The sequence below is a fragment of the Enoplosus armatus genome, chromosome 7 (genome assembly GCF_043641665.1).
Source record: "Enoplosus armatus isolate fEnoArm2 chromosome 7, fEnoArm2.hap1, whole genome shotgun sequence".
Lineage (NCBI taxonomy): Eukaryota > Metazoa > Chordata > Actinopteri > Centrarchiformes > Enoplosidae > Enoplosus > Enoplosus armatus.
Window position 1 is genome coordinate 1268864 of NC_092186.1, and position 23325 is coordinate 1292188.

Here is a 23325-nt window from a genome sequence, read left to right on the forward strand (position 1 = left end):
CTCTGGGATGACAGAGCCACACATGCAGGAGAACACACACGTTCATGAATACATAAAGGTCCTGTAGGTCATGTTGTCAAAAACCAAACTTTTCCAGGTTGTAGCTTCCTCAAATGTGAGGATTTGCTGCTTTTCTCTGTTTAATATCATTGTAAGATAAATATTTTAGGTTTGCTTTAGGACAAAACAAGCTATTCAAAGAGTTCACCTTGGATACTTGGGAACTTCTGTGGGACATTTTTCACTGTTTTCTATCATTTTATAGTCTGAATGATTAATAAATTAATAGAAAAAGAAAGAAAGATTAAAGGACTACTGTCTCACTTCCATCCCACCACTGCAGCCCATCGAGGAAACACAGAGAGGGAAATTGGTACTAAAAGGACTGCAAACTTTGGAAGATATTCACTTGATTTGACTAACTCTGACTGCTGAAGCATCATATTAGCTTCACAAAGCATTTTAGCACACAACAACAATCTCTTCACAATGATTACAGTGAGAGGGAACTATTTCAATGTACATAAGCGCATGAGAGAACAGTTTGAAAACAGACATGCAGACCTGCCCTTTCATCAGTAAGTGGAAGTGCTGTGATATATATATATATACCCGGTGGTCAGACAGACCGAAACGTTGCAATCAACTAAATATTTCAGCAGTAAGTGAGACAGTGTGCAGGAGTTCTTCTCAACTGCTTTATCAAATGTATTCCGAATTATAGAATTATAGAATGCCATCTACTGTTTCAGATACTATTTAAATAAATGCATTTTATCGCGTTTGGTTTGGCCGATAAGAGAAGCAGCATGAAAATATCAGATTTTATTGATGCAGTTTGGTGGCACACTCTCGTCGCTCGAGAGAACTGCATGGAACGTTAGTTAACGTTAGTGAACAAAACCTGTAGTGAATATTCAGTGAATTCAACAAGGGAAACATAGCTTAGTTGTCAGGAAAGGCTGGGACGCTAGCAAGCTAACTGTTGGAGCTAACTTCAAATATTCACAAGCAACGTCACTATATGTATTGTAACTTTTGAGAAGGGCGCTAATTAATATAACCGTTTAATCCGCTGTTAAGTTATCTTAGCTAGCTACAGACCGGCTTGGTAACCTGTATATTAGCTAGCTTTCAGTAATCCTGTTGTTGAGAATGACACAACACCGACTGTTAAACAGCTAGTTTAGCCACACTGGCTAATATAAGAGTCGTTTAGATTGATTGTTAGCTTGCCAGCTAGCCACACCCGAACTCTGAAACATGACACAGCAGTTTGGTTTGTTGTACTTTGTCATAACGACACGCTCACCTTTGTTTCAGCTAGCTTTATATTGATGGAAGTTTGCAGTTTCGGTTTCAGTACAGCCGCCTAGCCTGGGTCAGATAGCGGTTAGCCAAAACAAAGCCTGTGATTCGCTGAGAGCAAATCAATCACAGACAAACGGGCCGTCTGATTGGTCGAATATGTGACGATGGAGGTAAAGTTTGATTGAAAAACACTGGACAGAACTCTAAGTAGTGATGGTCCCAGTGATACCAGCAGCTCCCTCAAAGATGATATATACGTTGAAATAACAAAGTGGTTTACATTTAAATCTATAAACACAAAAATAACCGAATAACTAACTATAAGCATTAAAGCATTAAAAACGAAATACAGTTCTGTCATTTCTAAGTATATTGTCAACTGTAAATCAAACCATACATTTAATGATTTTTTTTTTTCAGAAACATGCAGATGAAGTAAAATCGTTTTTCAGCCCTGAGTAGTTTCTGCTAAACTGTATTTGAAGCTGCATGTAGCCCATGGGTGTATAGCAACAGAGCAAGTTCAGTAAGAAAAAGTTAAGGAGAAAGTTGCTATACTACCAATCCCCCATTTTGAAAATGCAGTTTCAGCATCATTTTTCCACATATTAATCCACCTATACAGTGCTCTTTGGTACGGCTTTGAGTGCACAGTATATCAACTGAAGGGGACGTATATGAGCGGATCAACATCCATCAGTTTCTCTGGATTACAACAGCTGGACAGTAAGACATGAATAGGGGTGAATATACTCTTGCCTATATCTAACATAACCAAAATAAGAAATACATGCAAGTTACTTAAGACTTTACAAACAAAACATATAATGTGTTTATAATGGTGTATTTAGAGATAAAACACTTACAAAGGTAACATTAGATTCACCTTGACAAGCTATAACATTACAGACACAACTGAGAAGCTGCACATTTTTGGTTAATCCAGTGAAGCAAATACGTGAACCATTGAGGTACTTCATCACATCTGAGTATAAAATCCTGTAAATGTAGTACTGAAGCCGTCCTGCCGATTATTTTGCGACATTGCTTGCAATAATATAATACAGCCTGTACTACTAGTAGTACTAATGGTAGGAGAAGAGAGAGTACTACATTTATTTGAAAAAATAGTGCAAGAAAAATAAAAATCCGACACATGTTCTGATTAAAGATTGAGATTTTTATTGTACTAAATTGCATCTATAATATACAAACATTCACAATATTTTGTACAATCACTTTGTGCTTCTCCCCGTACAGGAGTGAACTGTAAGACGACAAGTTTACATAAACTCTCTATATAATTTGTCCATGGTATACACAGCATAAAAATAAATTCATACTCAACACCATTATAATTTCTAATTCTATCATTTACAAATTCACTTAAAAAATAATCATATGAAGACAATGTCAATATTATTGTATGTTTTTATCAATCTGAAGACACATGGTGGGGAGTTACACACAGAAACGTGCGCTGTGGTAGCTATATAACAATTTGGCAGGATATTCTTATTTTCTATCTTCGTAATATTTAATAATAAACGCACATTTTTTTCTCCTCGTCTTCCTTTTTTTCTTGAAGTCTTTCATAAACACACGTACTGTATCTCAGCTGACATGACATTATCAAAATATCACACTTCCGTCAAAGATACTGTACACGAACACAAAAACCCTCACAACTGAACACGCAATAAATACCATGATAACCATATGCAACAATATCACGCACACGCACACGCACACACTCACGTTCATGTAGGAAACACTGCGAACACGACGGCTACGTCACTACACCTGCTAAAGGGAGGGGGGGGGGACCACGCGCTCTTCACTCATCAGCTCTGCTCACTCGGGCGCGTGAGTAGAAAACATCTGTATGGCGTTGGATTGTGTCGGCCAGTGCAAAAGCTGTAAGCCACCATTAAGCAGGGCTGCAGCAGCAGTCTGGGGTCGAGTCTGGCAGTCTGGAGGGGGGGTCTGGTCTGGTTTTTTTATGTCCAGTTTGGTTTCTGAACTTTGACAAGTTGGTCATTTACTCCTGGAAAACACTAGAAAACTATTATATGGAAGTTTGGTGACGACAAAACAATGTGAGGACTCAAGAAACACATTTCAGTAAATCGACAGGTGGAGGTTTGAGAACTTTAAGGCCTCAGGAAGCTTCAAATAAAGTGCTTGTCAGATCTAGGGCAGCAACTGCTTCAATTATTGATTAATCTATCTTTTATTTGCTTAATCGACTTAATCGACTTTACTTTTTGAGCCTCTAAAATATATAGAAAGAGAATATCTCTGGGTGCAGGGGGGGATTCATCGGACAGCAGGACAGAAACCTGAGAGTAACTGATGTTTGTCAAGAGTCATTTTGTCTCCTGATGTGAACAGGCAGCACACCTTCCTTGTTCACCATCTTCAAAGCTGCACACTGACTGAGTCTCATGGTGTCGACTGACAGCCATCAACCACAATACAGCAGCTCGTCCTCTCAGTCTGTCTGCATGACGCTGCAGTTGGCCGCCGACTGTCAGAACTTCTTCTGATATTTGTGTAGATTAGTTGTGCAACACATGGCTTTGCCTTGTATCACTCGTACATGTATCTTACGTACGGGATATAGATTAGATTTGATTATCTGTTTACAGCCGAACAGACTGTGGGCTGAGAGGATTCATGGAGTCAGACTCAAGAAGACACGGAGATGCTACAGGACAGCACGTGCATGCATCGTTTCTCATTAATCCCTTGTGCGAGGATCAGAAGTGGGTATAATATAATACAACTCTCAAAGATTATAACTTTAGAGGATTTGCAGTTCTGAAACCTCCTGCTCTGTTTCTCTTTTACATTAATTACAGTTTGGGTCAAAAGGGTCATTTACTCTCAGCACTTCGTTCCCACAGCGAAGAGCAGATTCTCTTTGTTTAAAATCTCTCTCTTCCAGGTCTGGAGTTCTTGTGTTTTACTCTCTATACTCTAACTGTGTATTTAAATGAATTCCTCAGTGATCTGTAACTCTAAACCTGAGCTCTGATTTCCTTTCTGTCCTTTCCATGACAGAAGATATCGTTATGTTATCCTGCAATCATGGACACATACATGTAAAACTCGTCTCTGTAGCCGTTTTATGTCTCTTTGTGGTCGTTTTGTGTCTCTGGGTAGTTTTTCTGTATCTGAATTGAGGGTCTGAGGATAGATGGTATCGTATGCTGTACAGACAGTAAAGCTGGGCTATATAAATAAAATGGACTTCTGGGCCCCCTGACCCCTTGGGCCCCTGGTCCTGTACCCAGTAGGCCCATTCAGTAATCCTTCCATACCTGCAATACACAACCAAATATGATGCAGCTGGCACACCAGCAGATATTATGACACTTCCTGTCAGGTATAAGCATCGAAGCATCGGCCGAAACGCCTGCAGCTGCTGCAGCAGATGACAAACACACTGAGCCTCTTGTGCAAGCTAAAGAACTGATTGTACGAGGCATGGGAAACTCTAATTGACCTGGAAGTTAAGCAGCATCATGTTAGGTCCTGGACTACAGCCCATCCTGGCCCTCATGCTTTCACAGTTTAAGCCTTTAGCTGTGACTCAGAATCTGACAGCTGGAAGAAACTGAGAAGAAAGAAACTTCCATGACTTCAAATCCTGTCGAGGGATTTCCTGATGTGGGAAATGTCAGTGACTCAGAGTTCTTTCCAGAAGATTTGGCCAAAACAGAGCATCACTCAGCCAGTTTGATCATTACATTGATCCATCAAAGGAAAAAAACGACTTCTACGTCTCTTATTAATGACTTCATATCTCGTAATGTCACGAGAAAAGAATCAAGATCATTATCTCGTAATTTTGAGATATGAAAAGGTTTTCTGGTAATTATAAGATGCTAAGTCCTGAAGATGCAGACGTCATGGTTACTAGAAAACATGGCCCGTTACCTTTGGTGAATGCACCGTGCTTCTGTAGGTGTCTGTGCCGTTCATTTGCATTAAATCAGATATTAAATGTCATAGTTGTTACTGGTTGTGTCTAAACCTGCTTGGGGCTGCGGTGTTAACATCAGTTCGAGAGTTGCATTAAAGTTTGTTAAGGAAAGTGCAACACAATTGTTCCAGTACTTAGTGTGCATTGATTTGTCTCATCATTCTACCCGATAGCAACACCAATAATCAAAAAGGACCCTGTTAAAACATCACGAGGCACTCTCACTTTAACTTTAGGCTGTTAAAAACTCTACAGAGAAGCGTGAGACTTTAATGTCAGACAGGTTTTTGGACGTGTGTCAATCTTGGACTCGACCCGCTCCTGTAAAGTGTTGACTCAAATGATTTCGGCTGCAGCCCTGCCTGGGAGTTGTGCATTGGTGGTGTAGCCCTAAAGCGTCTCTCAAGCCAAAAACAGCACTAAGTAAGGCCAGTAACAGTTAGTGGGCTATAGGCATAATTGTATTCGAGTGGACTCACTATTACTAGCTATTTGAGAAGCAGCCTATCTGATGTTTCGGCGGATGACTCGGTGAACGACTGCGACCTGTAAACTTGTGAACATGAGCAGCTGTGGTGTTGTAAGTTTCTCGTTGTGCTACACTTCGAGAGGCGAGGCAGTGCTGTGCTTACCTGTGGACCCTGCTTCCAGCTCCTTTCAGCAGTACACTCTGGACAAAATCACATTTGGCGTCTCTCTACGGTTGTGCAACCAAAGTGAAGATTGGGGGCAGTGTGCGCAGGCTGGCCACGTCTCAAAACGTTTGGGCTTTATGTTTTTTGTGTCTCTGCAGCTACTGTACTTACGGCGCGTCTGGTCAAATGATTTAAAGTCACACCAGCATTTACAATCTTTTCATTTCAGTGGAATCAGTGGCTTCACTCGCAGGGACGGAGTGAAAATATCTATAAATATCTTTCGTGTCAAGTTGAAATTTGATGAACTTTGACACACTGATTTGCACCATTGACCATCTTGACGGAGATGACCTTTGGGAAGCTATCGTAGCTCATTAGCTGTGTTGCATCATCCACTTTTAAATAACTCTCCTCTGTCAGACTACAAACTGCCGCACAATAGAGAAATGGTTTGCAGGTAGTTATGACACTCGAGACCGTGAGACAAATACGTCTCTCAAGTAAATTGTCCTGTTAGCGACCGTGCTAACTAGCTTGCCAATTGGCAGTTAGCAAGATAGCCGGCTTGGAGAACCACTGTTTCTGACTAGTGCAAGCATTTTTGTCGCTGGCTAGCGTGTTAGCTGGTAATTCGTCAGCTGCAGTGGTTCGCCAACTAGCCCTGCGAGTATTCCCTCACCAAGCTTCTAGCACCTAACACCTATTTGGCGACGACACATGAAGTTTGCCGTGCCACTTTCTGGTGTGACCCGGTTTTTATTCTCCTTCTCGTACTACATCTCATCTCAAACCGGTCGCATTTTGCATGCAAATATTTCCTCACGGCGATATTTTCAACGGTGGCTCTACAACCTTTTCAAACGCCAAATTAAATTTTGTCAGGAGTACACTGCCACCCTTACGCAAGGGACCTCGGACACTTGGGGAGGGGAAGGGGATGAAACTGGCTATATAAATGTTAGTTAGCAGAAATCGCAGTAGGCGTAGTGATTATTGACTGCTCACAAACATGGACTGAAGCAGAGGGACGTGTTGAGGAATGTTACAATAGTTAATCTGTTTTTTTCTTTTTCTCGAGCGCTTGGGGGAGCGGACGAGGCGACAGCAGAGGGATGAACGGCGACGGACGATCAGCAGCACTTCTGAGGTAGCTGGGCGGGCTTGTCGGTCAGTCTGGTGGGCTTGATGCCGGGAGCCGCCGGCGCCTCCACGTCCACGCGCTCCGACATCTTCACACAGATGATGTCCACCAGGCGCTCGAAGACCTGCCGCACGTTGATGTTCTCCTTGGCGCTCGCCTCATAATACTCGAAGCCTGCAGGAGGAAACAGAAGGGTTCTACATGAGAACACGTGCAGCTTTGTTAAAGTTCAGGCAGTCGGAACGTAGAGGAATTACGATCAACTAAAAGTGAGCATATTTTCTCAGCAGAAGTCTGAAACTGCCACAGAACAGTTCAGGTGCATTATTAAAGGGCAATTTAAATATGAAGTAAGCAAAGGGCTAAACGTGTTTAGTGGAAGTTTTTCTAGATTACATAAAAGCAGTGTTTTAGCAGCATTTAAGCGTAAAGGAGGTCCTGACTACATGCTGGTGAGCAGAGGTTTCGCAGTTGTCTTTGTTAGATGTGTGTTAGTGAAAAGGAGAAGTTAACTGCTTTAGCTTGCTTCATGTTTTCTTCACTATCAAAGAGCTGAACCACTCTTCACTAAGCTTCAGTCAACACAAGCAGCCAAAGCTGACCAATCACAGTTCTTGCGGCGTCCACATGGTTTCTCCTCAGCTGTATACGTGTTTCTGTTGCTTCACCTGCACAACAACTAATCACGCTTTAACTTTCTTTCACCAACATTTGTCAAAGGAGAACACAGGAAGTGACAGTGAAACAAACACAAGTTCAAACTGATAAAGGATCAAACATTATCTCAGCAAATCTGAGTGAGTGGCAGGTCCATCAGAGGGTATTTCTGTTTATCTGTTTCATTTGAATACCTGGTTTGATGTGTATTAAGAAATGATGCAGTAGTTACTGTTTTATAATACTTTTTCACAAGTTTCAGTAGTTTAGCATGCTGCTTTTCTACACCAGGAGCCTCATTTTATCCATGAATTTAAACAAAAAGGTAAAGCTGTGACAAGGGGTCACACGTGGACGTTCATTTGTTTTAAGCCATAAACTTTGGAAACCAGTGGCTGAAACATTTGCAGCATTATCTTCAGGCTTTTGAAGACTAAAGCTGGGTGTGGTTTCATCTATTTGTTTGCTGTATTCAGACTCTTCTTCCCTCTTCACAAATATCAATCTGTAACCTGGGATCCCAGACCACATGTTTGAGGCTGGATAAATGCCTCCGATATGACTCCAGTGTCTGAAAGTAGTTCAGTGGCTTCGTGCTTCCTTTTGTTCAGAGTACAAATTTAATGTCATCACTTGTAATCTTTCGATCTCCACCTGCAGCTGCTCACAAAACACTTTCTCATTTATACATTTTGTGACCTGGTCTGTAACATCTCTCTGAACACAGTGAAAGTCTCTTATTCCAGTGAAGCCTGCAGTGTGTACGTTCATTAATCACTTAAAAAAATAGCTCCCAGCAGTGGAGCTAAAACCAGTACTGTGCGTTCGTAATTAAAACCCCTTATTTGGCCTTTAGCTATAGGCAATACAATTATATTTATAGGTAATCCTCAGTACACACACCTGGTTAACAGAAGTTAACAGCAGAAGTTCAGCTACAGTCCAGGTGAATATTGCACAGGAACAACACAATAAAGCATACATTTAACCATTGTATTGGTTGTCCAAGTAACTTATTATGTATCTCAATTATGTACATATGAACAGCGAAACAGCTGATGAAATGTTTTATACCTGGGCTAACGGGCTCTACACCCTTATACATGGTGAGGACGAGTTACCATCTGATTCACACCTCTTCTTCAAAGCAGCGGCAGCAGAGGTTCATGGGTATTGTAGTATCAACAGCCATCCACCAAACTGACAGAAAAAAAACTTGATTTCTATGAAACATGGTTGGAATAATTCAAACTGATGGTCAGGATATAAACCTATACGTTTGGTACATTCTCCTGGAGACTGCTGTGCTTTAAGGAGGTCCTTCAGGTAACATGAACCTCCTCTGGTAGCCGTATTAGAGTTCTGTAAACATCTGAAACCTGAGCTGAAGAGGATTTCAGTGGCACTCGTGCAGCAACGTCTCACCTAACTGGTCGGCGAGGTGTTTCCCTTTCTCCGGTGGTACGACTCTCTCCTCGTCCATGTCGCACTTGTTGCCCACCATGATCACCTGGGCGTTGTCCCATGAGTAGGTCTTAATCTGAGTGGCCCTGAAAGCACATTTCAAATACTTTATTTGAGTATCAAACACATAGAAGGAAACACACTAGCTTTCGGGCAATCGCGTACCAGTCCTGGACGGCGTTGAAGGACTCCTCGTTGGTGATGTCGTACATGAGGATGAAGCCCATGGCGCCGCGGTAGTAGGCCGTGGTGATGGTGCGGTAACGCTCCTGTCCTGCAGTGTCCTGGAAACAAAACAAACAGCGAGTCACACATCAACTCAAAACGTAGCCATGTATGCTACTATATACCACAAGTGTCAAACGTCAACTGGGAGCTGCAGTGTTCATATTACAGAACAAACAACGTACTGATCATTGATCTGTTCCAGAAGAAAGCTTGTTGAGTGTCAATAAGAGACCAAGTTTTGTCCTGAAGGATGGCCTTATTCTCTGGGGAGGGTTACCGGTGGGCATATCGTGCTGACTTGTTGAAAAAATGTCAAACTACTCCTTAAAGTACGGAGCTGAAGTCAGGATGTGGTTAGCTTAGCTTAGCAGGGGAAAACAGCTAGCCTGGCTCAAAAATAACACCTCCAAAGCTCACTGATTAACACCGTGTACCTTGTTCGTTTAAAACAAATGACCATTTGTGGTTCCCGGGAACAGAAAAGACCAGGGAGGCACGATGATTGTTCATCCCATTCATTCACCAGCGAGCCAACCTCACTGATATACTGACACTGTATCTGTTCACAGAGAGGAGGGACAAGCCCGTATCCCAACATACTAAGCTGGGATATTATCTATCTGTTATATTTTGGCACCAAAACCTGTTTGACTGTTTGATTTGGCTAATAGTGCAATTGCTGTTTCCATGGAGACGCAAGCATTGATAAGACTGCAAGTCAGACTGTCTCCATCATTTTGAACGCATCAGTTTTCTTAATGAAAAGCAGAAAATGTCACTTAAACATTTTACATACATGTATGAATATATAAATTGATGATGATGATGATGAGAGACACCTGAAAGAAGAAAGAAATCAAAGACACTAATCCTGGTCTGACACACACACACACACACACACACACACACACACACACACCTGTTCTCACCTCACAATAACACACAGTGATGTGTTGAAGTTCCATCTACACTTTAACACCTTTCACCCTTCATCAGTCTGTTCGTGAGTCGACTCACTGAGTCTTTATTGTCCTGCTAAAACAGTGAAAGAGACTAAGAGTCATTTCAACCATCTTCTGCAGTCTGCAGTCTTTCTTTTCCTCGCCTGGACACGGTGCATTTATCGCCATCATGTTTCCGGCTGCAGATTTAAAGTGCTGTCACTTGTTTGGGTTGCTTCAGGTACCGGTGAGATGATGAAATACGATCCAGGAAGTCCAGTTTGAGGGACAGATTCATGAATTTGAAGGATTTTCAGACAACAAAACACTGCACGGATGAACAGCCAGCGCCGATGTTACAAAGAGAAAAGGAATGGGACCGTGCACGTATTTGATTGGCCGCAGCGCCTTGAACGATGGCCTCGCATCCCAGTCCAGCATAAGTACAGTGTGATATCTACCAGGATACAACAAAGATTATTTTGTTGGCCGTTTCAAGGGAGTTTGGCATTTCGAATGGTGACGTAAAGTAATATCAGCTCATATTGACGACACCGTGTGCAGAAAGTCAGGTGACTGGAAATGTACTTAAGGGACACATGGCGTTGGATTTTGAGCAGCTCCTCAGTTATCAAGACCTTCTCTGCAGTCAGAGTGAGTATCTCACTCTTTAATCTCACAGGGACCAAACAGCCTCATCTCCTCTAAGACTCTTAACCGTCTTATCGGAAACGCCGATCGATCCGCAGCCGCCGCCGCAGATCGCTGCTCGACTGAAACAAACCAGCTGAGCCTCAATGTGACTTTCACACCCATCAACAACAAATCCCACACCGTTCAGCCACCATCCTCCACCGTTTCATCCTCATACCACTACAGCTGGTCTGGGTGCAGTCATTCTGCTAAATTTAGCTCTTTTGTGCTTCACTTCCTCTGCACTCATTCAACAAACCCAGGCTTTCTCCTTCTTTTTCTCGTGGGATATGGCTAGATATGTGCTCGTTTGCATTTATTAATTGGGATTAGATGTGGAGTGTGATTGTGTGTGTGTGTGTGTGTGTGTGTGCAGTAGCTACATTAATCATGGGGGGTGATAAGCAGAGCCTCAGGCAGTGTCTGATTCCTCTCAGTTTAGTTGAAAACAGAGAGAAATGTGATGAGTGAATTTGATTTCCACAGAGGAAGAGGAGGAAGACTTCACTGCTCTCCAGCTACATGGCCGACAGCATGTGGATGGCTGAACATTGTGACACCATTAATCTGCTGCTCCAACAGCCTCCACTCCTCTGGTTTCAGTCTTTCCTCCAGATCTTGAACCTGTGCAGGACCTGATGTTGGGTGAGGGATCAGGACAAGATCTTCCACTCCAAACTGGGAAAACCATTTCTTTATGGAGCTGCTTTGTGCATAGGGACATTGTCATGTTGACACAGGAAAACACAAAGTGTTGACACAAAGATGGAAGAACATTGTTGATCTAAAATATCGTTTTATACTGGAGCATTAAGATTTCCCTTTAGTGGAACAAAAAGGCCCAAAACCAGTTTCTCAGAATCCAGTTCAGAATCTCTCTAAACAGTGCCCTCTGACTGTCCAGCCTACTGACCAGACAGAAGTTACAATACAGAGTCTTATACAGCATTTTTGTTTTAACACCATTATTATGGAAAGCTTAATAACCCATTTTATCACCTATGGCCTTGTCTGGCAGGACTAGTACTCCTATAGAAGAATAAATACTGAATTTGCAGTTCTTTGTTGTAATTTGATTGAACACAACTTTATTTAGGAAAATGCATTATGTAAGCACAATATAAACTAAAATACATAGATAAATAAAATACTTAGGGCCCCTTTACAAGGCTGGGTCACATATTCAGGACCAGACTTAGTTTATATTGTACTTAAGTTTGGTGCAAATTCCCTAATAAGTTTGTAGTTAATCAAATGACCAAATCCAATTGTCATGCAGTGGACATGGGCCTGTGGGGACTTGGGCCTCTGGGGACCTGGGCTTGTGGGGACCTGGGCCTGTGGGGACCTTGAACAGCCTTGACCAGACAGTGTATTTTCTCGAAGAAGGGTTTCTGTCCCTATTTTAGGATCAATGACTGCTGTATTGGACAGTAATTATTTAAAACAAAATAATAAAACAAAGATTGTTTCGTTAAAGTTCAATAACTACAACTCCCATAAGGTTTGATAGCATGTCTATGATTAAGCTAAAGGGACGCTAAAATGCTAAAGTTAGCATCCATTTCAGCTCTTACATACATTTGTGTCATTGTTTATGTGTGTTGTGTCTATTTTTACTCATCACTGTGCTTTCACTTTGAATCAATCAGCTCTGATTAGCTCTACTTATGCACCCCCCCCCCCCCCCCACACACACACACACACACACACACACACCACCCCCAACCGCCACACACACACACCTGTTCACCCCCCTCACTCCCCTGTGTCCCCTGCCAGGTCTCAACCTCTTCGCCCTCAGAGGTCTCTTTAATTGCCACTGAAGACAGCACTGTTAGTGTGTGTGTGTGTGTGTGTGTGTGTGTGTGTGTGTGTGTGTGTGTGTGTGAGTGTGTGTGTATATGTGAGTGTGTGTGTATATGTGTGTGTGTGTGTGTGTATATATGTGAGTGTGTGTGTATATGTGAGTGTGTGTGTGTGTGTGTGTGTGTGTGTGTGTGTGTGTGTGTGTATATATGTGAGTGTGTGTGTGTGTGTGTGTGTGTTGGCAAGAGAGTGAGTGAGCATGAAGAGCTGCTGCCATGGCAACAACATCACCACTGATGATACAAGCTGTAGCCCAGAAGTCTGTCTTTCCTTTTCTCCCAGCAGCTTGTTGTTGACTGAGAGCAGAACATCATGTTTCACTGCATCACTCCGCAGTCTCATATATGTTACTGCGTGTTACTGCGTGTTAAATGTTGTCTTACTGCGCGTTACTGCGTGTTACATGTTGTGTTACTGCGTGTTATATGTTGTCTTACTGCGTGTTACTGTGTGTTACATGTTGTCTTACTGCATGTTAAATGTTGTCTTACTGCGTGTTACTGTGTGTTACATGTTGTGTTACTGCGTCTTATATGTTGTCTTACTGCGTGTTACATATTGTCTTACTGCGTGTTACTGCGTGTTACATGTTGTCTTACTGCATGTTAAATGTTGTCTTACTGCGTGTTACTGTGCATTATATGTTGTCTTACTGCGTGTTACTGCACGTTACATGTTGTGTTACTGCGTTGTACTGCGTGTTACATGTTGTGTTACTGCGTCTTATATGTTGTGTTACTGCGTGTTACATATTGTCTTACTGCGTGTTACTGCGTGTTACATGTTGTGTTACTGCGTTGTACTGCGTGTTACATGTTGTTACTGCGTCTTATATGTTGTGTTACTGCGTGTTATATGTTGTGTTAATGCGTGTTATATGTTGTGTTACTGCCTGGTACTGCGTGTTAAATGTTGTGTTACTGCATGTTATATGTTGTGTTAATGTGTGTTATATGTTGTGTTACTGCCTGGTACTGCGTGTTAAATGTTGTGTTACTGCATGTTATATGTTGTGTTAATGTGTGTTACAGTGTGTTATATGTTGTGTTAATGCGTGTTACTGCGTGTTATATGTTGTGTTAATGTGTGTTACAGTGTGTTATATGTTGTGTTAATGCGTGTTATATGTTGTGTTAATGCGTGTTATATGTTGTGTTACTGCCTGGTACTGCGTGTTAAATGTTGTGTTACTGCATGTTATATGTTGTGTTACTGCATGTTATATGTTGTGTTAATGTGTGTTACAGTGTGTTATATGTTGTGTTAATGCGTGTTACTGCGTGTTATATGTTGTGTTAATGTGTGTTACTGCGTGTTATATGTTGTGTTAATGCGTGTTATATGTTGTGTTACTGCCTCTTATATGTTGTGTTACTGCGTGTTATATGTTGTGTTAATGCGTGTTACTGCGTGTTATATGTTGTGTTACTGCATGTTATATGTTGTGTTAATGTGTGTTACAGTGTGTTATATGTTGTGTTAATGCGTGTTACTGCGTGTTATATGTTGTGTTAATGCGTGTTACATGTTGTGTTACTGCGTGTTACAGTGTGTTATATGTTGTGTTACTGCGTGTTATATGTTGTGTTAATGCGTGTATATGTTGTGTTAATGCGTGTTACTGCGTGTTATATGTTGTGTTAATGCGTGTATATGTTGTGTTAATGCGTGTTATATGTTGTGTTACTGCATGTTATATGTTGTGTTACTGCGTGTTATATGTTGTGTTAATGTGTGTTACAGTGTGTTATATGTTGTGTTAATGTGTGTTACAGCGTGTTACATGTTGTGTTACTGCGTGTTACAGCGTGTTACAGCGTGTTATATGTTGTGTTACTGCGTGTTACATGTTGTGTTACTGCGTGTTACATGTTGTGTTAATGCGTGTTATATGTCGTGTTACTGCGTGTTACAGCGTGTTACAGCGTGTTATATGTTGCATCTACTCCTCAGAATACATCACTGTGATATTTCCCACCAACATGTGTCCACTCTCACTCGCTCCACAGACCAGCACATCCCACTGACTGAACTGAATAATGTGTTTTCTCTTGGATGATTTGAAAAGGATCCAGTGGTTTTCTGTCTATATGAAATAAACATCTGAGCATCTGAAAGTATCTGCTGCTGGACTGGAGCACCTCCTCATTTATCTAAGATAAAAGAATTATTTATTAGCAGTCAACAACATCTCATGTCAGACACTCAATAGTGAACATTAAAGACAAACATGAATCCACGCTCACCCAGATCTGCAGCTTGATCCTCTTGTCGTTGCGATACACCGTCTTCACCTTGAAGTCGATGCCCACGGTGCTGACGAAAGAGTTGCTGAAGGAATCGTCGGCGTAGCGGAACAGGAAGGACGTTTTCCCCACGCTGCTGTTGCCGATGATCAGCAGCTTGAACATGTAGTCAAAGTTCTGGTCGGAGCCGTCCCGCTGGCCGAAACGCTGGTCTGCCTTCGCCATCTGGAGGTTTGGTTCGATGAGACAGAAAAAAACACAATCAGTATCATAAAGATCCATCGAAACAAGGACGAAATGTCCACCAGGGACATGGAGGACCAGCTCACTCTTCACAGTCCACGTTTTAACTAGCTAACATGCTGATGTGTAGGAGCTATAATGTTTACCATGTTCACCATCTTACTTTAGCGTGTTAGCATGCTAACATTTGCTCATTAGCACTAACCCCTTGTTTATAAACCAGGTATTGGATTACAGACAGACAGGCAGTCAGACAGACAGGCAGACAGACAGACAGACAGACAGACAGTCAGACAGACAGACAGACAGTCAGACAGACAGAAATTTCAATTTCCTGCTCACTGCTGAGTGTGCATTATACAGGGAGTCATGAATGAGTGAACAAGGCAGTGATTCTCACGGCCCGTCTTATTGGTGGAGCTTGTTGGAGCTGGATGAGGCCTGACAGGGAGCTCCACAAAACTATATTTCAGTCTTTGGATGCAGTATTAATTTTATTTTGTTTTTGGTGTTTCTGATGTCTCAGTTTTTTGAACGTCTGAAAACACTTTTTCAGTTGTGGAAGTAAAGTTTTCTGTCAGAAAACGATCAACTAAACCTGTAGTTTGAATTCAAATGTGGGTTTTTAATGACTCTCATGTCAAAGGCAGTTCAACAGTTTAGCAGGTTTTGTGTTTTCACTTGGATGACACGTTCCTCGGAGAAACTCCTCCGATCTCTCGCTGTGTTGAAACAATTTCGAAAACCCGTCGGACGAAACTGCACGAAGCTGCTCCTCTTTGCTTCTGGAAAGCTGACATTTTAGAAGTTTTCACCCGACTGCGACGATGAGCTGCAGCCAAATATGATTCAGCACAAAGAGCCAACAAACCCTCACTCTGTTAAACAAAGACACAGCGCAAACAAACATTTCCTGTTAGACTTCCCCTGTCAAGTCAAATAAAAGCCTGAGCCGCCTCCCCGGTCGACCTTGCAGGCAGGTGGAGGTCGGTGTGAAGGGTTAGTGTGTGAAGGCTGAATGAATGAGAGCAGCAGATGAGTCAGAGCTGAAGATCCGGCTGGGTTCCATCTCGCTCGGATGGCTGTGTCAGTGGAGACTCATCCTCTCTGTCAGGGACCGGGGGAGGAAAAAAATGACTAGGAATTACATCTGAAATGATGATTCTAGCTGTGGGTGAACGCTAAACAGACATCTTTAATCTCAGGATTTTTTGATCTTGAGATCCATTCGAGACCATTTGGCAGAAAATAACTGCCTTCCTGCTGTGTGTCGCGCGGTTTTCAGTTTCTGCACTCAAACTGAATAAAGTCTGCCGCAGCATCTGTCACTCTAGTGCTTCTGCTCTCTACTGAAGGTTTGTCATGTTTTCTGTTGTTTATGAGGCAGAGACAGAGCCTGTGTCCCATCACACTAATCTTAACCATGTTTTTTTAACACAATAGAAAATGTCAAAATGGAGTATACTGACTGAAATGGCAGCTTGTTGACTAAAATCACCAGATTTTTGAGTGCGCTGTGAGAATACTAGAAAAAGTTCCAAATTAAGTTTCAAATGAACTTTGATGCAAATGACACTGTGCAAACGCCACAGTTTCACTGTGAATCCACAGAGCATCAACACCATCTCTGCAGCTCTCCGGAGATTTCCAGCCTCTTCCAGCTCCTAGCTCCTGTTTTTTACGTCACTGTCTGGTTCGGTCTCTCAACTCGAGCTGCTCAGCTGCAGACAGACTCAGTCAGAGACCAGAACACAGTGCAGCGTTCAGCAGCTGAAGACACAGATGTTCCCCTCAGGAGGTGGAGGAGACCAAACACTGAGCTAACAGAGAGAGAAGACTGGACTTCATCCATCAGGAGACACAAACACGTCTCCACATGGAGGACCGTGTGGATCTGTTACTGCTGGATGTGGGTAGACAGCTGGTTGATAAAACGTTATATGATGAAGTCATAACGACTCTGTCAGTTTGTTACTGGATCTTTCTGCCCTTAAAAACACTTCAGGGACATCTGGACAAAAACAAAGGTCTCAAGTGATTCTTTTAAAAACTCATCTTTGAAAAGATTGTGAAGATTTCAAAGTGGCTTTCCCAAGTTGCCGTTTGAATGAAGCCGTCAGCAGATACAGGACCTTGTGAGCAACTGAATCCCTAAATGTTGAAATTTAAATACCAACAAAATGTTTATTAACAAATTCAGACAGACGGCTATATTCAAGTTACTCGAAATCAATTAGTCACATTCTGGTCTACAAATTCAGTTCAAGCCAAGTCAGGGATTACTGATGAGATGTGGTTCAGACCTTCATGGTCCCCTCAGGATGAACTGCAGTAACTCTGGTGATCCTCTGACTCTTCATCAGCGCCACCATCAGGTCAACATGTTCATGTGTCCAACACTTTGGTATATGACCAAATACCTGCAGAACTGATGACGTTCATCAGTTTACTGCTAACTAGCTAATGTTAGCATGCTATCATGCTAAGCTAAGATGCTGAATAATATAGGTAGGCTCCCTGTTGAATATCAGCATGTTAGCATTGTCATTGTGAGCATGTTAGCATGCTGACTCTTAGCATTTAGCTCAAAGCAGCGCTGTGTCTCGGTCTGTCTGCCTGTCTCACAGAGCTGCTGCAGTCTGTTGGTCTTGCAGCTCTGAATCTTTCATTCAAGCAACAGAAGTGTGTAAAATCACACCGTCTAAATATTACAAATGATGACACTGAATTGTCCCCCAGCACCAGTAAAAATCAAACTTAATTCAACTTTACCGTGAAGCACAACATGAAAACTGCACAAGCCTGCAGCGATATGATAGAAGACATTGCAGAGATGATATCGAAGACGGAGCCAGCGAACAGGAGAGCCACAGATGTAGCACATATCAACACCACGTACAACCACAACCACATACAACCACATACAACCACAACCACATACAACCACAACCACATACAACCACATACAACCACAACCACAACCACATACAACCACATACAACCACAACCACAACCACAACCCTGTGGGGTCAACATATGGAAGAACCATGAGGACTAAACTCAATGTACCAAGAAGCAGCACACAGCAGGAGCGCTACAAACACAATGACACACTGTGAGAGTTATTATTGGAATACGACAGGGCCACCATAGGAACACCATACGTTCCTGTATGGAGATGCTCCCCCACACACGCTGCACCGGTCACGTTATTGCGCTATATTAAAGGGTATTGTTGGGTTTTATGTAACCTATAAGGCACAGACGGGTCCGTGCAGTCAGAATATGATGGAGGTGGTGCAGAAAACTGACCACAGTCATTATGATAATGAGCTAAATCCAATGTTAACCACCATATGGACACTGTGGGGGTCTGTAGAGACGCGATAAGGGATATCATTGGGGATGAAGGAATATATTGGCTCCACTGGCGCACCGGCTCAGGTGTGACCGACGCTTCTGGATTCATATCAGTCAACATCATCAGGCCCGTGTGTGTGTGTGTGTGTGTGTGTGTGTCACCGCCGGTCATCCGTGTTTTCTTACCTCTGCTGGGCGGATCTGATGCTCTCTCTCTCTCTCTCTCTCTCTCTCTCTGCACCTGATGGAGGCAGCTCGCGCGGTGTCCGGGCTCCCAAAAGAAACACCAATAATAATAATAATAATAATAATAATAATAATAATAATGTGTCCTCAGCAACGCGTCCGACGTGATGCACCGAAGGTCTCTTCAGGAAATCAGCACCACCGGCTGCGTCGTTTGCAAAAAGCAGACTGGATGTTTTTCCTCCAGAAATGAGGCGAAACTGCCTGTAAAACGTCTCTGTACTGCGGTGCTTCACGCAGCTGCTTCACGCACGGCTTTACGCTGACATCCTGCGTTAATTCAAGGTGGAGCGAAGCGATACGGGAATATTTGCAAAGGCGTCTGCTGCCTGTCGCCTCCTCCCCCTAAAAATAACCCCCACCGGCTTCTCTGTGAATGAAGAGCGTTTTATTTTCCCCTGTGCGGGCTGTCTGCAGGCAGCTCCTCCGTCCAATCACACGGCAGAGTTCTGCAGACGCGCGGCGGCAATGACTCATGACTGAGGGAGTGAGGCGTGTAACTGCTTCAGCATCAGTAACAGAGACATGGTCCTGAAGAAAGAGGAGAAATCTGCTTATTTATGCTGCAACAACACACACACGTTCAACACATTCACCTGTGAGGAATTCAAGGCAGCTTCTCCTCCACAGCATCATTCTGGCGTTTTAATGTTGCAGCATCACAACACTACACGTGTGATTAGAGCTGAAAACCTGATCAATAATCGATTAACTGTCATGTATGAAGTGAAAATATGGATTGTTTTCCTGAAATATGAGGATTCCAGACTCCCTGCCTCTCCTCAACCCTCTGCTGGAGCAGCCTCCCTCTCCTCCGTCGTGGTCCTGCTGGACCTTTCAGCAGCATTTGATGCTGTGAACCACCAGATCCTCCTCTCCGCCCGCTCTGCACCGTCCCTTTTCATGTTCTACCTCAAGGACCACGTTTACAAGGTAACTTGGAGAGAATCTGGGTCTGAACCTTGTAGCTTCAGTGCTGGGGTCCCTCAGGGTTCTGTTCTGGGTCCCCTCTTCTTCTGTCTTTCCCCCAGTCTGAAACCTTGTGGACTGACATCTCTCAGTGGATTTCTGCTCACCACCTGAAGCTCAACATCGACAAGGCTGAGCTGGTCTTTCTTCCAGGGAAGGTATCTCCCGCCCACGAACTCTGCGTTACATTTGAGAACTCTGTGGTGTCCCCGGCTCGGACTGGAAGGAACCTGGAACCTTCTGCAGCTGATCCAGAATGCAGCAGCTCGGCTGGTCTTCAACCTACACAAGTTCTCCCGCACTGCTCACCTGTACAGACACCTTGACCGCGGCCTCTGCGTATTTGAAGAAGCTGATGTACTTTAACTGAACTCCAATTATTCACTGAGTGAAAGTTGCTTTGGATAAAAGCGTCGGCTAAATAAATGTAATGTGATGCAAAAGTCTTGTGTGCACTGAAGAAAAATAATTAGAATAAAAGTAAAAAATACGAATTAGAAAAAGAAGTATGAAGGATAAAAAAAGATGGTATTCAGGTATTGTGACTGTTGGTCGAACACAATACCTTGAACACCTTGTTAATTTGACATTTTATAGATGAAACAATTAATTGATTAATCAAGAAGATAATCAGCAGATACATCAGTAATGAAAATAACTGACAGCTGCAACAGCTACTCTTTCTGTGGTCAAACGTGAACGCATTTTAGTTTGGCGGGGTGTCATGTGATGCTCTGAAACATATCTGAGCAGCCTGACAGACAAAACCCCGACACAGCCTGAGGTACGTTTAATGAACATAAAGACGTATTAAAAACATTAAGTACAGCTACGTGCTAATGCAGAAGGAGGCTGGGGAGGTGGAGGAGTTTTATTCCTGAAGCTGCGCTCAGAGTTCATGTTTCAATGGGCTGCAGAGAGAGACAGCGGTCACACATGGACATACATGATGGACTGCAAAATGACATCTGTGCCATTCTGTACATTGACAAAAGTTAACTATAGTTATAACTACAATACTGCTCAGCGTGCAGTTGCAGTTTAGTCCTTTGTTTCCTTTTAATGTTCCACAGAAACCACAAGTTATTTTTCTCTATTTGTGCATTGCATTGTGGGAGAACAGCGTACATCCACAGCACACTCAAACAGCCAGTGAAAATTGAATCTGCACACTATGTGGTTTGAATATAGTTAATGTTTTCACTTTTCCAGTGTGAACACAGAACAAACTAAAATCCTGCTCAGAGTCAGTTTGTGGTCTGGATTTGGGTCACAGGAGGCTGGAGTCTATCCCAGCATAAACTGGGCCAGTCTGGGTTCAAACTGGCCAGGTCACCAGTTTCTTATCATGTTAACAGTTTCCAAGTGACCTTACCTGCATGTTGTTGGACAGAAACACCTGGAGAAATCATGACAGACCAAATGTTAGCATGCTGTTAGCATGCTGTTAGCATGCCGTGAGCCTGTAGCCATGCTAGCAGCCCTGTGAGGCTGTAGGCACATTGGTGCTGTGAGCTAAATGCTAACGTCAACATGCTGACATGTTCAAAATGACACTGCCTAAAGGCTGGTGCCATGTTTACCATGTTATTACCGTTAGCAAATATTAACACAAAGTTCAGCTGAGGCTGATGGGCTGATATCTGAGAGATAGTTCGTTTTTCAGATAGTAAATTCATATTCATACATTAAAGCATCGAACACACGGTTCACTGAAGTCAGTCTTATATTTCGGTCTGGACCAAAGTGGAGGACCACAGTAGCATCAACAGAGCTACGCTGCTAAAACACACGAACCTGCAGGGTTTTGTGTCTTCATCTGAGCATCTGAGAACTGTGACAAACGATGAAAACTACAGAAAGATTATCTATCATTTAGTGTGCTTACATCCATACACTACATGGCCAAAAGTACTCCAGTCCTTAAAGTATTCCAGCAGTCAGATGTCCTCCTGTGTCTGTCCTCCTGTGTCTGTCCTCCTGTGACAGTCCTCCTGTGTCTGTCCTCCTGTGTCTGTCCTCCTGTGACAGTCCTCCTGTGTCTGTCCTCCTGTGTCTGTCCTCCTGTGACTGTCTCCTGTGTCTGTCCTCCTGTGTCTGTCCTCCTGTCTCCTGTGACTGTCTCCTGTGTCTGTCTCCTGTGTCTGTCCTCCTGTCTCCTGTGACTGTCTCCTGTGTCTGTCCTCCTGTCTCCTGTGACTGTCTCCTGTGTCTGTCCTCCTGTGTCTGTCCTCCTGTCTCCTGTGACTGTCTCCTGTGTCTGTCCTCCTGTGTCTGTGACTGTCTCCTGTGTCTGTCCCCCTGTGACAGTCCTCCTGTGTCTGTCCTCCTGTGTCTGTGACTGTCTCCTGTGTCTGTCCTCCTGTTGTCCTGTGACTGTCTCCTGTGTCTGTCCTCCTGTGTCTGTCCTCCTGTGACAGTCCTCCTGTGACAGTCTCCTGTGTCTGTCCTCCTGTGACAGTCCTCCTGTGTCTGTCCTCCTGTCTCCTGTGACTGTCTCCTGTGTCTGTCCTCCGGTGACTGTCTCCTGTGTCTGTCCTCCTGTGACTGTCCTCCTGTGACTGTCCTCCTGTGTCTGTGACTGTCTCCTGTGTCTGTCCTCCTGTGTCTGTCTCCTGTGTCTGTCCTCCTGTGTCTGTGACTGTCTCCTGTGTCTGTCCCCCTGTGACAGTCCTCCCGTGTCTGTCCTCCTGTGTCTGTCCTCCTGTGACTGTCTCCTGTGTCTGTCCTGTGTCTGTCCTCCTGTCTCCTGTGACTGTCTCCTGTGTCTGTCCTCCTGTCTCCTGTGACTGTCTCCTGTGTCTGTCCTCCTGTCTTCTGTGACTGTCTCCCGTGTCTGTCCCCCTGTGACTGTCCTCCTGTGTCTGTCTCCTGTGACTGTCTCCTGTGCCTGTCCTCCTGTCTCCTGTGACTGTCTCCTGTGTCTGTCCTCCTGTCTCCTGTGTCTGTCCTCCTGTGTCTGTCCTCCTGTGACTGTCTCCTGTGTCTGTCCTCCTGTCTCCTGTGCCTGTCCTCCTGTCTTCTGTGACTGTCTCCTGTGTCTGTCCTCCTGTGACTGGGAAGGACGAGATGTGTCATGCTGGAACAGGAAAGAGACACCGTTGTCTCAAACATCATGGTATGCTGGAGCTTTAAGATTTCCGCACCACACCTGTGGTTCAGATGTCCTGACCTCAGATCAACATGCAGATGCTTCTGTCGTTCCTGCCTGTGACCAGAAGGTGGTGCTGCGACTCTACGCGTGTCCCCACCAGGGTCAGAGTGACGCACAGTACAGCAGGCTGGGGGGGGGGTCTGCTTTTTTGTTTTTCATTCTAACAACCGAAGA

General features: G+C 43.5%; 1 protein-coding gene across 1 annotated transcript; it reads right to left on the reverse strand.

The window, feature by feature from the left end:
- Window positions 1-7070: 7070 nt before the first annotated feature.
- Window positions 7071-15404, reverse strand: rab3b (RAB3B, member RAS oncogene family). Its single transcript, XM_070908233.1, has 4 exons — window positions 15180-15404; window positions 9368-9486; window positions 9164-9288; window positions 7071-7255 (listed from the first exon to the last, which is right to left on the reverse strand). Exons 1-4 carry the CDS (start codon window positions 15402-15404, stop codon window positions 7071-7073), a joined length of 654 nt encoding a protein of 217 aa, XP_070764334.1.
- Between the last annotated feature and the right edge of the window lie 7921 nt (window positions 15405-23325).

Bases quoted from the DNA above. Each gene is read 5' to 3' on its own strand.
- rab3b (XM_070908233.1), bottom strand. From the start codon at position 15,404: ATGGCGAAGGCAGACCAGCGTTTCGGCCAGCGGGACGGCTCCGACCAG. The intron at 9,487-15,179 runs GTGAGCGTGGAT...TTTTGTTTCCAG, and splicing joins GGATCAAGCTGCAGATCTGG to GACACTGCAGGACAGGAGCG. The intron at 9,289-9,367 runs GTACGCGATTGC...ATGTGCTTTCAG, and splicing joins TTCAACGCCGTCCAGGACTG to GGCCACTCAGATTAAGACCT.